The 18,728-nt window shown below is 34.8% G+C and overlaps 1 protein-coding gene across 14 annotated transcripts in view; it reads right to left on the bottom strand.

The window, feature by feature from the left end:
* TCF12 (transcription factor 12) overlaps window positions 1-18,728 on the bottom strand; it is a 382,195-nt gene that overhangs the window by 198,961 nt on the left and 164,506 nt on the right. For all 14 annotated transcript variants that reach the window (XM_073801056.1, XM_073801058.1, XM_033851719.2 and 11 more), the window contains one exon: window positions 648-750. In XM_073801056.1, the coding sequence (XP_073657157.1) occupies window positions 648-750 (103 nt within the window). The remainder of the gene's footprint in view (window positions 1-647; window positions 751-18,728) is intronic.

The following is an 18,728-nucleotide window of genomic DNA, read 5'->3' as shown; positions in this document are numbered from 1 at the left end:
GAGGAAGGGAGGGCTGGTTTGCAGTGAGTAGGGGGAGATATAGAGAATGGCTAACCTTAAAGGTTTTGCCAAAAATAATAATCAGGTTTAGGTGGTAGGTAATGTCGTTCAAAGTACAACTTTACTACAGCAGAAGAAAAATTTTTAAATCCCCAATGAGAACCCAAGTGCTTAAAACAAATGCTGCAACACTTAAATATATTATTATGTTTTGATCAAACAGTGTCAAAAGAAATACTGCCCAAAATGAGTAAAATTTGCCTAAAATCACTGCTGTCATATTTTTAATTACCACATATATACAACTGTTAAGACAAATAGTAAATTACAAACAAATGTCTCTGAAATGCTTCCCTGCCCAGAAAGCAGAAAACATAATGCTTGATGGCACAGACACTGCCAAAACTAACAGATAAAACACTGCTGCTTCCTTTTTGATAGCAATGACAATAATGCTCTAATAGAAGGAACCACATTTCTGAACGCTTGCCCCTCAAACTTAGCTGAACAAAGAAAGCCCAGATGCCCCTAGAAACTTAGAAACTTTCTTCTACATACTTAGGTGTCCATCCTGGACAAGGAGATAAAAAATGTCTCTGACCAAAGAGGCTCTGTGAAGACTACTTGCAGAGAAATTACCAACTTACCCATTAGATTTGAGTTCATGAAAGGTGTTGGGGACAAGCCTTCATGGGCCCCTAATCGACTGTCATTCAAGTGATCACTGTAATGAGGGCTGTCTGTAAAACCCTAGAGAAAAAAAAAAAAGACCGGAGTATTAAAGAGATTATTTGGCAGTCGTGCTAATTGAGCATAATGACACTCATCTAATTAATATACAGACTTACAAATGGTCATTCCTAACCAAGTTTCTGGTTCATTACTTGAAAAACTAAACAGAAGTGCTGCTTTTATTCCTTTTAAGATATTGAAGTCAAAAAATTTCTTTATAGATTAAAAAAAAAATTAGCCCTACAATTTCTTTACAGACAAAAGTAAAGTTCTAAAAGGATGAACTAAGAAAATATATTTCTGAGTTACAATAAATTAGGAAAATGTTTATCTGTATCCTCCTTTCTCTGCCTCCATACCCTATCAATAAAGGGTTGGGCAATTATAAGATTTACTTAAAATATTTTAAAAAATCGACAATCAATATACTAGAAACGAATCCTTTCCTAAATGGCAAACAAATATTTAGCAAAAGAAGATCTGCTTATACTCCTTTTAATACTAGTATAACAAGATATACTCCTACAGAAACTGAGCCATGTAAAAAAGAAAACACAAAGATAGTTAATTTAAATTCTTAAGAATCTAAAAAATGAAATTGCAAACACCATGAAAACAATAAAGCTAATGTTATTATTTCACAATAGCTGTTATTAAATTTATCCTTATAACTTAAAACATGTTTTTTAAAAGTGAAGGAGCCTAAAAGACATGAAAGTTCACAAATACAATAAGTGTTACAAAAAGCTCAGTGGATAAAAGCTGTTCTGGTTCTCAGACTCTTATACATGCTAAATATAGCATCACCTCCAAAATCATATAGTTTCTAAACAAGGCTTTGAACCCCTAGTTAATTAAAACTGAGGTGGTACCCACCCTTTTGCCAACTTAAAACGATTTTAGTAAAGATCAGAAAATCTTACAAGAGGCCCAAACAAGAACAAAAACTGACTGCCCTGGCTTACAGAAACCACCCAGAATCCTCTGGGACTATAAAATCATCAATCAGCGAACATTTATCATTACCCAGACTGCAGGCTAACATTCAAGAAGACATTAATGGGGCTGAAACAGGCCTCACTATCTTTGCAGGCATGCTGTCAGTTCAACCAAAGGGCTAGGAATTGAGGGCTAAATAACTGTCAAATCATTACAATTGCTTGGGGATGCATGTCACAACACTTTCTGCTGTTCTGTTTTAAAACTAATCTGCTGGGAGTGCTAACTCCCAAATGAATCTTTGTTTCATTTTTATCTACTTTTAGAATCACTGATACACATGTGACAGACACTCAAGAAGAATCTTGGTGACACAACTTGGTTATGACCACAAGGGTGTCCTCTGGTAACCACAACCATAGTCCTGTCTGTCACAGCCACACGCAGCAAGAGCTATATACAAAATAGAATGGCTCCCAGCTAAAGTCACTCCTTGGAGTTTACCTCTGTTGCTTAAAATTGAACACCCTTGAGGTGCTAAGTGACATCCTACTATCTCACATTCATCTGGGTGTTTCTCTCTGCCACTCCCTCCCACTGCCATTCTTAGGCATAGAGTCAAAAGAAGACGTTGAAACCTACAAAAAAACCTCACTGAAATATTGTTTATCATTATTAAACAACAGTATTGCTCTTGAAAAATGCAAACATAAATGCATTTGTAGGTCAGCCATGTTGTTCACACTTTATTTGAATGTTAAAGGATAATAAAAGATTAATTTTGCATGTTCTCAATTCTCTTCCTCCTTGAAGTGCAATAAGAACTTTTTTCTTTCATGACTATGAAAATAAAAACATTAAAAACATTTTAAACTATTTCCTAAAGCGCAAGTATATAAATAAATAATATAAATATTATATAATAATATAAATAATAATACAAATAAATCTAAGTTTCAGGGTATCATCAAATAACTGTACACACACAGTGAATTAACTTCACATATAACATATATCACAGTAAGCACAGAGAAGATCTATCTCTAAGCCCCTATTAATATGTGCTCAGAAAACAGAATTATTTTTCTATGAACCATACACAAATAATAGTAAGTACTATCTCTTATCCATTTGCAACCACATACAGCAATGTACAGTATAGAATTTACTACAAGATTATTTCCTAGTCCAATAATAAAATCTGGGATTGTCATATTGTACCACAGAGGAATCTATAAACCTGTGTCATCACATACAAGCAAGATATGAATATGGGCCCTCCATATCTATTTACTCGTAAATTATATACATATACTATTAACCAATATAACAAATTTCAGTAAGTCATAATTTCGTTCATGCAAGATAAAAATTAAATAGAAATTTGAGTATTTTTTCCCACACCTCAAAGTGCACAAAATTCTTTTGAAAAGCCACAGACTAAAAGATAAGAGAGGAACAGTTCTTCATCCACAGATGCAAACTGATGCTGGAGGATGGAACAATGAAACTGGACTCAAAAATGTTTGTCATAGTTTCAGGGACTTCCCTGGTGGTCCAGTGGTTAAGAATCCGCCTTCCAATGCAGGTGGCATGGGTTCGATCTCTGCTCAGGGAACTAAGATCCCACATGCCGCGCGACAACTAAGCCCTCGCCGTAACTACTGAACCCACGTGCCACAACTACTGAGGCTGTGCGCTGTGGAGCCCACGTGATAGAACTAGAGAGCCCATGCACCACAACTAGAGAGACGCCTGCACACCACAAGGAAGAGCCCTCACGCCACCACGAAAGATCCTGCACGCCGCAACGAAGATCCTGCATGCCACAACTAAGACCCGACGCAGCCAAACAAACAAAGTTTGTCATAGTTTCAGATCTAATGTGTGACAAAACCTCACTTAAAAAACTGGGACTGGCTATTGTTTGAGATTATTCTTATCACTGCTTCCTCATAATAGAAGTGATACCCACCCAGAATATAACTTTTGATGGACCAGGATGAATAGTTACAAAATAATTTATAAACATTTAAATAAGATCAGCTCAGAAAAGTACACAGGTATTTATCAGTCAGCATGTTAATTGTGTCAACTAGTGAGATGATACCTACCCAACAGTGTTTTGCAACCTTCAGTGTTCATATCCATTGACTAGAGATTTTGTTAAAATTCAGATTAAGAAGCATAAGGTCTTGAGTGGGGCCTAAGACTCTGCATTTCTAACCAACAGGTGATGGTGATGCTACTGGCCCATGCACCACACTTCTAGCAGCAAGAACCTAGACAATCTGGAAATAAAAATCTTTTTCATATATGGAAAGGAAAAACTCAAGTCTACATAGGTGATAGCTGAGTTCTCCGCTTCCCCCCAACCAGAACCACATTAAAACACCAGAAGTATCAGGTAAGTATAAATTAGGGAGAAATACCACCGTTAACAAACAATCTAAAGCAATTAGAATAACAAAATGTTTTTATATATGCAGGTAAGTATTCATCCATTTAGTTTTAAGTAGAAGACAGATATCAAATAGAGCCTGAATGAAAGAAATGGGTTGGCTAAACCAGAGTTTAAACAGCAGACCCCTTAAGTACCACATACAGTTAAGTTAAGCAAAGAGCATAGATGTCCATAAGTCGGAAAGGCAAAAAGGCATAATGCAGAATGGAGTTGACAGAAGAGCAAGGAAGGAAGCAGAATAATGCAATGACTAGCTAGAGTATCAAATGGCAGGAGAAAATGAGCAGGAGGTGATTGGCCTGAGGGAGGGGTTGGAGTAACAAGAAAGGAACAAAAGCCAAGCAAGCAATTGTTAAAATGAAGCCCAAGGAGATCATTCAGCGGTATTGATAAGTGAATGCTATTTCAATTCTGGAATATAAAGAAAGTAAACCAGGAATTCCCTGACGGTCCAGTAGTTAGGACTCCGAGCTTCCACTGCAGTGGGCACAGGTTTGATCCCTGGTCGGGGAACTGAGATTCTGCATGCAGCATGGCCAAAAATAAAAAAATAAAAATAAACAATAAAAAAAATAAAGTGTACAGCTGGCTTTTTAAAAAAAAGGGAAGTAAACCAATGAGATCATTAAATACAGAACTATCATGGTGCACAGTTTAAACTGATAAAGCATTACCATGGTAATAAAAGGAGTCAAACCTGATCCCCTGGAGCTCCTTATTAAGATCCTGAATTCTGGAAAATGGTTTTACCATGAAAATAGCTGCTAATAAAAATGAGATTTTCATACGTGAGAGATGATAAACACTACATTATGAAGGACAGAGCAATACTATCAGATTCATCTATCATAGTAGCTTTTTAGCCAAAGTATGCTGCTAAGCACAAAAGTATTTCCAAATAACCCTAAAAAATTACTGTTCTTGTCTTACAATAAAAATGGAAAGTACTCAAAAGTGCTTTTTTTATCAGTGATTTTATAACTGATAAAATCAGTTGATACACAGTTTACAAAAACTGTTCAATTCTATATTTAATATCTAAATGACAATTCAATTTGCAATTCTTAAATACTCCCACCTATGAATACATAACACTTCATAAAAGCTTTGATATTATGAAATATGTTCTATAAAATGTATTTCATACTTTTCTCTATGTTCATTTTACAGTACAGAATTTAGAAACTTTAATCCTTGCTACAATATGACAACAGACTCTAATCAATCAAAGCTGTTACCATTTTAAAACTAATTTACACTGCACATTATCAATCCAATCTTTTGTTCTATCAAAAACAAAACAAAACAAAAGCACCTAGTATTATTTACATAATAGTGCTCTCCTCTTGTTTGTCTCCTCAAAATTACGGTAACTTTTTTTGTTGCCTAATTCTTTAAATAGCTTTTAAAAAATTTACTTCACCCAACCAATAAATATGGCGTAATCACCAGAGAACGCTCCCAAGTTGAGAAAAGACATGTTTTTTCTAACCTATGTGGCTATTTCTTTGTTTGAAAACCACTGTCTAATTCTATTTTAAAATATTCTTTACAATTCTTTTCAATAGCTAAAAAGGGATGGGGAGAAAGGCTCTTTCAATAAAGATTTACTTTCTCAGAAACACTTTCCCTGACCCTACCAAATTGGGTGAACTCACTCTGAGCTCCCATAGCAGCAGGCATTTCCATCATGTCACTGCTCACACTTACTGAAATTACCTATTTAATTATCCATTTAAATTATACCATAATTATCTATTATAATTGCACAGTACAGTATAGTGGATAAATGTGGAATTTTTGGAGCCAGACTGGCAGGCCTGAACTCCATCTTTGCCACATACTAGCTGTGTGACTTGAAGCAAAGGAACATTTCTTGCCTCAGTTTCCTTATCTGTAAAACAGGGATAATAATAATAATACAATATTTATCTCACAGGTTGTTGTAAGGACTAAATGAGTTATTGTATGTAGTAGCAATTGGAAAAATACCTGGCAAATAGTAAGCACACAATATATCCTAGCCATTACTATCATCTCAGAGACTTGTTATGTCTTACAAATTCTGAAAAGTCAGGCACCATGTCTCTTTTTCTCAAATCCTCAGAACAAATGACAGATGGATGGGAGGTTTCAGCTGCTAAATCCTTAAAATGCTGCAGGGCTTCAGATATAAAGGTTCAATTAATATTTCCATAGAACACCCAATAACTAGCAGAAAGAAAGTTAATAAGGCGCTAGCTTATCTAACGGGACTGAACAAACAACCACAGATTTTTGGTATTCAAAGAGCCACAGATTTCACACCAAATAGTGAAGTCCTATAGCTTCGAAGTGGTCAAAGCTAGTAGAGAGTCAGCCAATAGCCACAAGCTGCCAGAAAGCTCTGAATGAGGCCTAATATAAATGAGTGGTCACACTTAAAAGAGAAGTAAAACGAAAATAAAAATACATAGAAATAACAAATGAAGTTTAAAAGAGAAAAAAAAGTGTCCTTATTGTATTTCTTTATTTACCTATGACAGATTAGCAAAATAAATGTCTAGATAAATAAAGTTATAGCTTTTAAACAAATTCTTTAAAGTGTCTCTTTCAGTTAAATACACCGATGAGGGACTTCCCTGGTGGCGCAGTGGTTAAGTAAGAATCCGCCTGCCAATGCAGGGGACACGGGTTTGATACCTGGTCCGGGGAGATCCCACATGTGGCAGAGCAACTAAGCCCGTGCTCCACAACTACTGAGCCTGCGCTCTAGAGCCCATGAGCCACAACTACTGAGCCCACGTACTACAACTACTGAAGCCCGCGGGCCTAGAGCCTGTGCTCCGCAACAAGAGAAGCCACCACAATGAAAAGTACGTGCACCGCAATGAAGAGGAGCCCCGGCTTGCCGCAACTAGAGAAAGCCTGCACGCAGCAATGAAGACCCAACGCAGCCAAAAATATAAATAAATAAATAAATAAATAAATAAATAAATAAATAAATAAATAAATACACCTATGAAAAAGACAAGTGAGTTGATCTAATCACAATAGTTTGTTACCTGAAAGCAGGGACTGTGTCTATATCACTCATTACTCTTATCACTAGTGACAAGTATGTTAACAAGCACATAGTATGTGACTAGTAAAATCTGTTAATGAATGAATGAAAAATGAACAATGCTCTGCATTAATGAATCAGGTCTACATATGAAAAAGCAACTTAATATTCAATATGTCAAGGTTCTGTTATCCTTAAACAGGTCAGGTGCTAAAACATAATAAATTTTCTTGATAGATCTGGGTTTTGTCATGGAGATCCACAAGGTCCTAAAAGGCAACAATGTTTCATTCCTTTTTATCATTCCAAAAAAGACCAGCACAGAACTCTGTATACACCTAAGAGCTTAAGTTTTTCTTGAGAGGATGAACAACCTCTATAGATAACTTTTTATTTATGAACACTAAGAAGTGGTTTCGCAGAATTACTATAACCCCAGACTGAAGAGCAAGTCTTGAATTACCATGGGTGGGAGGACAGGAAGAATCAAAATCTTTTAGAGGTGGAAGGGATGCTCAGAAAACATGATGGATACATGAAATACTGCTTAGTACAAGTGCATAAAAATACTTTTAAACATGAGATTCCAAAGGATCATCTAAAAAAGTTCACTCAGATTCAGTTCTAAGTTGAGCCAACCATATTCACAAATTTATCCAAGTAACTGCTAATGTCATCTGTTAGATGCAATCAGACTTAATTCTGGCAGACATTTTCTATATTATAGGTCTCCATCTTCTAGAGTGTTCAATTCTATATTCTCTTTATGTTTAAATAAAAACTTACAAGAAGAGTATGTCTTTGGAATTTATCTACAATCCTCCTTACAGATTTTCAATGTTAATTTCTCCAGCAATGACCACATCAAAATCATAAATCCATTAACACATGATACATAAAAAGTAAAAACATTCTTCTACTACAAGTACAAAAGGAAGTAAAATAAATTATTTTATTTCAAAATTATTAACCCATTTATACTGTAACTATTTTCTATATAAAATTCAAGGATAAAAATGTAAATCAATAATAATGCTGCAACTTCAGTTTGTAAGGTTATGGATAAGCAGTACCAGAAGGACTGATGTTTGGAAGAACACAGGAAAACAACACTTAATTTAAAAAAATTTTACCCCAAGTATTATCTGGTTCTCCCCAAAATTAGACACTAAATTCAGACAAGAAACATAATATTTTTTGATGGTTTCTAATATAAAGATTTTTGCCTTCTTCCCATTAACTGGCAAAACTTACAGAGGCTAATAAGTTCCTTCCAGTTCAGGAACTGATGATCCATTTAGAACAAGAATTTAAAATAGTGAAAAGTAAACTCAATTAGAAAATTATCTATCTTAAAAAATTATACTATGAAATACAGTGTACTATACAGAAAACTTGGAGGAAACCTTGCTGTGAGTTTAGTTTACTCTTAAACAAACATACTGACTTTACATTTGGCTGCAAAAGCTATATTAAAAGGTCATGTTAATATATAGTTTTTAAAAAAAAAATCCCATGTATTTTCTAAAGGAGAAAAATAAGTCATGAGGCAAAGGATAAAAAAAGTGCGTTTCTCGTGTTACTTTAGAACTGCACATGATTAAAAATCTTCACTAATGCTTTTGTCTTCTAATTAGAATTCGCAGGAGTGTTTACAAAACAATACTGAACATGTTTTAAATCACATAACTTAAAATCACTCACGGATTCTTTAACATGTCCTTCCTTTCTAATAAATTTATGATACTCTCTGTCAGTCCTTCTCAAAGTACAGTTTGTGGACTGATGTTGGACCAAGAATGGTTTGTTATCAAACAACACAAAGGTAAACAAAGAGAACAAGCTTTTGGCAATGGTTTAAGGTAATCTGGCAGACCAATTTTGTTTACTGTATATAATAATAAAAAACTAGAGATTGTATTTTATAACAATTGTATTTTTTAACTACCTTAAAAATTGTACTATAAAATGTAGTGCAGCATATATAAAATGTTGAAGAAAACCTGTTAGTTTAGTTTATTCCTAAACTAACATCCTGACTACACATATAAAACGTTTATTAAAAGATTACAAAACTAACTCAAAATGGATTAAAGACTTGAACATAAGACCTGAGACTATAAAACTCATAGAAGAAAGCATAGGTGGTAAGCTCCTTGACACTGGTTTTGGTGATAATTTTGGGGGTTTGACACTAAAAGCAAAAATAAACAAGTGGTGAAACTATATCAAACTAAAAAGCTTCTGCACAAAGCAAAGGAAACCGTCAACAAAATGAAAAGGCAACCTATAAAGTGGGAGCAAATATTGGCACATCATATATCTGATAAGGGGTTAATATCATATAAAGAACTCATACAGCTAAACTGTAAAAAAAAAAAAATAAAAATAAACCCCAAACCCACAAGCAATCTATTAAAAAATGGGCAGAGGATGTGAAAGAATACAGATGGCCAACAGGGACATGAAAAAGTGCTCAACATCACTAATTATTGGGGAAATGCAAATCAAACCCACAATGAGGTTATCACCTCACACCTGTTATAATGGTTGAAGACAAGAAATAACAAGTGTTGGCAAGGATGTGGGGAAAAGGGAACCCTTGCGCACTGGTGATGGGATTGTAAACTGGTGCAGCCACTATGGAAAACAGTATGGAGGTTCCTCAAAAAAATTAAAAATAAAACTAACATATGATCCTACAATTCCACTTCTGGGTATTTACCTGAAGGAAATGAAAACACTAACTTGAAAAGATACATGCACCTCCATGTTCACTGCAGCATTATATACAATAGCCAAGACATGGAAGCAACCTAAGTGTCCATGGATGGATGGATGGATGGATGGATGGATGGATGGGATGGATGGATGAAGAAAATGTGGTGTGTATGTATGCATATATATATACAATGGAATACTATTCAGCCATATAAAAGGAAGGAAATTTTGCCATTTTCAACAACATGGATGGTCCTTGAGGGCATTATGCTAAGTGAAGTAAGTCAGAGAAAGACAAATACCTAATGATTTCACTGATACGTGGAATCTTAAAACAAACAACCGGAGCTCACAGATACAGAGAATAGACTGGTGGTTGCTAGAGGCGAGTGGGCAAAATTGGTGAAACCTGTTAGTTTAGCTTACTCCTAAACAAACATACTGACTTTACACTTGTCTGAGTGCGTCCTAGACCTAAAAAATCAGAACACGTATTTTGAGAAGAGCTTTAGGGGGTTCATTCATATTCATATTCTCTAACTAAAGTTGGAGAAGAACTAGCCTATATTATCTTGTAAGTCATGTGGCCTGGTATACAGAAAAATAATATTAGCCGCTATTATTTCTTCTTCTGCACCACAAGTACCTCATTAAGTCTTACAGAGCTCACATTTTTAAACCATAATTCCCCTATCCTGTTCACGCACTATATGCAACCAGGGAAAATTAGATAAAAGAAAGATAAAATGGGTTCTGTTGCAAAAGAACCTTAGATTTTACATATTTTAAACCTTTTATCTTCTACTACTGTACGTCAATAGATTAAGACTGAACATAAAACTGCTCAATAAATATTTAAAAATATTTGCTGATATTCGTGAAATCAATTCAAATAAATCAAACCTAGGAATAACATAAGTTTATTAAAACCCATGCATTAAGAAGCAATAAATAACTGTAAGAAGACATGATACGATACCAGCCACTGAGCAAAGCAATGTTCTTACATTCGGTACAATAGTATATTTTAAAATAATTTCTAAAATACCAGTCCTATATGTTAAGCATTTATTTTATAATATTAGGTGGGAAAAATTAGAACAAAAATTAATTGGTACAGAGTATAATATTTAACCTCTATAAAGTTTATAGGAAAAAGACTAGAAAATTGTAACAAGTTTACAATTTTTTATCTTACTTGCCTATTATCTCCTAAAATTTCTATGAAAACCATTTATTGTTTTTCTGAAAAATATAGTTTCTCAGTTTTTTCCTTTAATATGATTGAAATAACATACCCTCATTGTAGAAAATTGGAAATGTAAAGAAACAGCATCAACTATGTAAGAAAAAAAAGACTCCCATTTTACCTCAACTGAAATGCAAACAATACTCTGACACATTTTCTTCCAATTTTTAAATGTTTCTAAAATAGTTCGAACATATAAAAATGTATGTAATAAAAAAATGTATGTAATAAACAGCCATGTATCCACAACTCAAGAAATAAAACATTGCCAGTATAGTTTAAAACCCTATGGAATTCTCCCAAATTCCCCTCAGAAGTAAACACTATCTTAAACTTATTCTTTTAAAAATCATTTTCATGCATTACTTAATACTTTTATTAAATATGCATATTCTCTAACTAAACAAAGCACCACTCTGCATGTTTTAAAATGTTATCTAAATAGTATACTTTTTTCTATACTCACTTAACAGTCAATATGTAAGGCTGATATATGTTGGAAAAGTGTTAACACTGGTATATACATGTCACTACCGTACAATGTTCTATTTATAAAAATACCACAATTTATCTACCCAGCCCCCTTTTGATGACATTCAGCTCTTCCACTATTACAAACAAGGCTGCTATAAACACTTTAGTAATGTGTCTCTCTGTACACATATGAGAAGTTACACGAAACTTTTTAGGGGTTAATACCTAGGAGTAACGTCACCGGCTTACAGAGCATACACAACTTTAAATTTACTAGATATTACTAAACTATTCTCTAGAATAGAAATGTATTATCGTTTAGGGAAAAAAATCTCTTACAGAATCAGGAAGTTCTCCATAGACAACCCCAAACTTCTGAAAGAAAGCTTCCAAAGTCCACTTACAAGCTGTATCTAATTTGTGATGCACTTTCCAGTTGGCAAAAAACAAAGCAATCAGCATTACATTTCCTTATTAGTTCATTAACCCTTATGTAGCTACATTCTTATCTGAAATAGTCTGACCTGGGTGCAAAGGCAATCCTTCACCATAATAAATGTTCAAGACATATTTGTTAAATGAGTTAATCTTCATTAGGCTCCTTAGTTCATCTTAAGGTTCTGTAATTAAAACTGTAGTCATTACACCAGGTGTTGATACAGCAAAATTTGACAGAAGTTAGATATTTTAGTTTGTTGCCAGTATCCTGTCTTAATGCCCAGTGTTGTATAGGCTCTTAGAGCCATGGCAACAGTGTTGGCTGATGCTGATTTTTAGAATCTGACTCACAGACACAATAATTCATAGTTCATGATTAAAACAACACTGCATATCTTAGGACCATAGGATAGGATACTTAGGACCATACTTTTGGATTCTGTAATGAGCCATGGTGATACGTATCACACGTCACTTACACTACCTCTTCCTGCCCCTATGACTAAAGCCACTCATTTTTAAGAGTAAATCTGAATTAAAAGTATAATAGTGAAACAATGTTCTTTTGCTAACTGGTTCATATGGGTGCTGAACCACTGGCCGAGACTTATTTCCTTAAAGATGAAAACAAGTAAGTTGAAGGGTCATAGTTGAAGGGTCAGCGATTCCTTCTAGGAGTAATCCAGTCTTCATTCAATATATCTGATTTAAGGTTTTCTATGTCTGCATTAATAATAGCATCAGCATACATTTAATGGTACTACTTGCCAGAACTTGAGTTAAGGGCTTCACTCGTTATCCTTACAACCCCATGAACTATTATTCCCATGCCATAGATAAGGAAATAGGCACAGAAATTTTACATAATTCACCTGGTATACAACAGTAAGTGGCAGGATGGGAATTTAAACCCAGGCAGTCTGACTCCATCCCATCATGCAATGCTGTCCCTCTAAAAATAACTGTTCCTCCCTGGAATTACTGTGAACTGAATGGCTCAATGATAGGCTGGAGCCACACAAAATGAAGAGTGTATTTATTCAAACATAGGTGATAAAGGAATAGAGCCAGGAAAATAGAAAAACAAAAAAAATTTTAAACCACCTAATTTGGCTAGTGGTGCTCAAAATAATAGGGACAGTCAAAAGAGCTTTTGAGAACTTTTTGAACCCATGGATTGTGATGGAGAAAAAGCAAACAAAATGGGAAATCTCCTTTGGTAAGTAGATATCAAGTACAGGCATTCAATTCCTCCTGAAGAACATTCCCCTTGCCCAAGGTGGTAATAAACTGCAGCAATCTTCGGTGATGTTGACATAATTCCTAAAGAGAATGCAAACAGAGGCTCCAACAAACCTAGAAGCAAATTTCTACCATTAGGACCAGCAGTTGAGTTCCCTCCTTAAGATGGAGTTTATGATAATAACTTGGCAATTACAGTTAAGAATTATTATTCATTATAACAAAATGGGGAGAAAAATTCTAGAGAAAAACTGTGTAACTCCATTCCAATAAACTAAAGGGGACATCTGAATGACCTAAGTTGTTAGGCAATGAAAATTGCAAATATATATATATATATATATATATATATATATATATATATATATATTCCCACAGAGATAAAAATCTTTAGGGTAACAGCCTGAATGAAATCCAACCTCAACCTGAGGCTCAACCAGAGAAAAAGCATCAGATGAGGCATCTAGTCTTCCTTAGGGAATTTGTGATTTGTTCTGCAGCAATGAAGCTATCCAGATATAGCAACTGAATGTACAAGGATTAGTTATACACAAACCCATCGTCCCCTTCTTCAGTTCCTAGATCTTCAAAACCCATGGTGGTTACCTGGCTAGAGGACCACAGGTACCATATGGATATTCCAACAAAGAAAGGGCAAAAAAGAAATTTTTATTTCTACATAATACCAAAGGATGGTAGTGCCCCTATTTTCTGATCTATACAGTTTTTCTTGCAGTGTTCGTAGCAGCTGAAATGTCAGGACTTCCTTTGAAAAGCAGAAAGGCATCACCATCAGATATGAGAGGCAGGTGTAACTACTCTGAAAATATCTGATAAACAAAACCTAACTTTTAGAGATGACTTTTTAATGACAAATGGGCTTCTGAAAACTAAGCCTGGTCCTCTTAGCAGAGACTTCAATACTAAATGAGTAGCTTAGAGAAAGAACTCAGCAAGTTTTTCTTGGATTTTGAACAATCCCTCATTTTTAACTTTAGAATTTTTTTGTTTGACAAAGCATTTAAAATATTTCTGACAAAGCTTCTCTTTCTTAATTTAAGAAAGCATTTTAAAAATTATATTTGTCTATTAGGGAGGGTGGGAGGGAGGGAGACGCAAGAGGGAAGAGATATGGGAACATATGTATATGTATAAATGATTCACTTTGTTATAAAGCAGAAACTAACACACCATTGTAAAGCAATTATACTCCAATAAAGATAAAAAAAATTATATTTGTCTATAAATATCCTACAACTGCAGTTTTAGAATCACTGTATTTCCCATCCATATGTTAACACTTCAAAGCTGTATGTAAAGAAACTTTTCTAGATTAGCCTTTACTGCTATGGAGATCAAAGGAATTAAATTCTAAATACATTACCCTCCCTTTTCACGGCACTTTAATAAAGACCCATTACTCACTTTTGCATGTTGTCAACCTCCTTGCTTTTAAGAATCAGCACGTGAAGTATCTCCTTTTCCATCAGTTGCCTAACCAGCAAGGCCTCTCTCTGAGTAACTCCAACATACTGCTGAGTAGTGACCCCTTCGGGGAGCCCTCATTCACCAATGTGAAAAACATATACTAGATTTGAATATGAGCAAACCAACTTTTTTTAATCACTAAAAGCAGGACTTTTGTGGCTACTCAAATGTCTAGATATCATAATTTACTCATATCATACATATATTTATCTAACCAAATTATGTGAATTCATTAAAAAGGAAGCAGAAAAAAAATTAATGTACTAAAAACAGTTCCACCCCTCTTTCATTCTACTAAGAAAAGCATGCACCCTAGAGTGAGTATGAGAAGCAGAGGTGAATCTATTGTCCCCTCAGTTAGTATGAGTTTTGAATGCTTCTCAGTGGAAACATCTCACTCCATGACCATGATTCTACTGCCTAAGGACAGTATTCTTCATGTAACATGGTAATAAAACACAAACCAGCAACTTCATCAAGTTGCAATCAAACAAATAGCTATCTATTATTAGAGAAAAACTTGGCTCTGATGTGTGTATGTGTATTCTACATATCCAGTTAAATGAAATTGACAAAGAAATTTAAGTGGCATTAATTTCTTAGAATACTTCTAGCTAATACACATAATTAAAAGTAAAAAGAACATAGTTATTTCCTTAAAAGTAAAATTATACAGTAATTTAGACATTTAGTCTAAATTGATACTGTTTTACTATATTTGCACCCAGTACAAACTTTTCTGATACTTACTTACAAAAATATAAGATTAGATAAGTACATTTGCACATCATATAAAATTTTCAGATACTGAGAAAAATAGGAGACCAGCATTTCTTTGATAATCAGTACTAGTTCACAGTACTACCAGTCTTCTTTTATATACCTCCTAAGAGAGATCGGGAGATGTGCTGCTTAGATATCATGGCTAATAGTGGCAGAAACTGAATTATCATCTACTTAATCCAATGTGACAATTTCATTCATAGCAGTAACTTAAATTGATTTTTCTCTTTTTTCTGCCTGTCTGCTTTGAGTTCTTATGTTTTCAGTGCGTACTATTAAATTCTATTGTAGATGCCAACAGGTGTGTTTATCAACACTTCTGAGAGGGGATCTTCTTGTCTGTACTCCTCTTAACTTTCTTCTTGTTTTCCTCTTCCCTATAACTACCTCTTTTTTCTTTTACCTGTCTTTTCATATCATTTTAATCTAGTTACTTATGAAATTAAAGAGGTCAAAATGTGCATATGGAAGTGTGACAATGCATAGGTATATGTAAGTACTACTGCCAGTAATGTATCAGGCACCGTGCTAAGTGCCAGAATACAAGGATGAATAAAACAGTCTTTGCCTTCAAGGAGCTCACAGTTTGGAAGAAGAAAGAGACAATATCTGAAAATGTTTTAATAAACTGAGTAATTTTTGTATGAAGTCTGAGCCTCATATGTTTCACATTATAGCTTCCAAAGGCTTAATTACTAATATTAGATTCCCTATTAGTTTAAGGGACAAGTTGTCACGACCCGTGATATTTTAAAAGAAGCCCAAGCCAGTCTGCCAACTTCCAAGTTAAACTTCCTGGGTTGGGTGTAGTTTAGAATATGGTAACATGCCAGCTCAGCTTCAAAGCAGAATAAGCAGTGCCATTAAGGCAGAAGAAATACTGCATTAAGAGCTGCTAAGAATGCCCTAAGGCAAAATGAAACGCTGATACCCAGAAAACAAAAATGTCAATAAGCACACCTCTGGTGGCATCATAAGCATCACAGCTAACTTTTACTGAATGACTATCATATGCTAGCACTGTGTCAAGGGCTGTCAGGTATTATATCAGTTAATTTAAACTATATATTGATACCATATTTTCTCCATCTCATAGATGAGGAAATTTTATCCTAGAGAATTTAAATAACTTTCCCAGGGTCAGAGAGTGGTAGAGAACTGATTTAAACTTGGGAACTATGACAGCAGATGACTTAATGTTAGCCACTAATTTTTTTTTTTTTAAATCTCCAGCACCAAGAAATCTGGCAGTAGAATATGTACTTAAATAGAGAATAATTTCTATTGGGCCAGCCATTTTCAAGGTCTCAGAATCCCTTGGTTTCAGGACCTCTTGAATAAAAAATATTTTCTCTTAAAAAATAGAGAACACCAAAAAGCTTTTCTTTATGTGGGACATATCCACTGATATTTACCATATGAGAAATTAGACCTGAGAAATTTTAAAAACACAAGAACTGTCAGGGCATACATCATCATATATCATGTAGCATTTAGAAATTCCATATTACATTCAGGAAAATAATACTTAAATGGCAAATAAAGTTTTAGTAGTATCAAGAAAATAGTTTTAACCTGAAAGCACTTTAAAAGGGTCTCAGGAACACCGAGAGGTCCCTGGAACACACTAGGTAAACTACTGGATTAGACTATTTACTATATTTTAAAATAAATCATGAACCCCTCATTACCACTACCTTTTCAGAATCTGGAAACCCTGATTGAAAATGATTTATTTATGGCAGAGGACTTATTTCAGAGACAAAGAAAAAAGATTCAGGGAAGTCAAGGGGCAGACCTAAGATCACACAGCTAGTCAGTGGCAGATATCTAATATTACTATATTAAAGAACATATTTTTGGTTTCTGATTACAAAGTATCAGTAGACAAATATTTGGGGACAGTTGGTAATAAGGAAAGCAATTACACAATAGTGAAACAGGGTATCAAAATTCCAAAGGTCTCTTGAATAAGCCAGTACTTTCAGTGTTGTGCAGGAAAAGCTAATAGTGCTGGCTTCACTTCTCCATTCATTTATAACATGCTACTCATAGGGCTCCTACTGATGAAGCAAATCCATGGTCCCTGTCAGACTAGCTTAACTAAAAACTACATTTCCACTTCCACTTCCAGACAAGATGGAGTAACAGACCAGATTAACCCTCACACTTGAAACAATAAAAAAATAAACAAAATACATTAAGCAGGAGTTTTGAGACACTGGACATGGTCAGTGCAGGACAGTGATCCCTGAGAGAGGGGAAACAAAGTGAATCCTATGATTGCTGGGGGGAAGGGGAGAGGCAGGAGACAGGGAGAAGAGGAGGAAAAGGAAGAAGGAGAAGAAGGAAAGAGATGGCAACTTAGAACTCTATACCTTGTACAAAAAATTAAGAATATTTCAGACACATGGAACATGAAAAACTTATCAGTACCAGACCTACACAATGAGGAATGTTAAAGGAAGTTCTTCAGTCAAAAGGAAAATAACACCAGACAGAAATACAGATTTACACAAAGAACTAAAGCATGTACTCTGGCTACAATGGAATAAGTTAAATATCAATAATAAAAACATACCTACAGAATCTCCAAATATTTCAAAATTAAACAATATAACTGTAAATAACCCAAGGGTCAAGGAAGAAAGCAATAGGAAAATTGGAACAGAGCAGGACCCCCCCACCCCCACCCCAGCCCCAAGTACAAAACTGAGCAGTTAATGATTATGACAACAGAGTCACAGACTCAGTGTCTGATGCACACTCCTGAATTGTTTTACAGATACTATAACTGCTACCACAGGAAAAAAGCTAACTGCATGATGACCAGACTGTAGCCATGACATAAGCTGCTCCAGCTTGAGCAATATTGAATCTATGGCTAGCACAATTCCAAGAACTGGCCTCAAGAGAATGGGATTAACATTATTGCTCATAATAATCTATTTCTTTGTGGGCATCAAAGTAATTGTAGCTTTCTTCACCTGTATATATAAGCAGACAACTAAAATCATCAGCAGAGATGCTACAGACCCATGCTGACACCCTCCACTCTGAGAATATAGCACTCTATGTCAGCATGAAGAAGTTACAAGACAGACCTTCACCCCTAACCCCACAGAAATGAAATGATGTTCTGACAAGTGGGGATT

Source organism: Tursiops truncatus, chromosome 2 (genome assembly GCF_011762595.2).
Source record: "Tursiops truncatus isolate mTurTru1 chromosome 2, mTurTru1.mat.Y, whole genome shotgun sequence".
In the NCBI taxonomy this organism is placed as follows: Eukaryota; Metazoa; Chordata; class Mammalia; order Artiodactyla; family Delphinidae; genus Tursiops; species Tursiops truncatus.
Note: the sequence above shows the minus strand (reverse complement) of the source record. Positions and strands in the feature narration are given on the sequence as shown.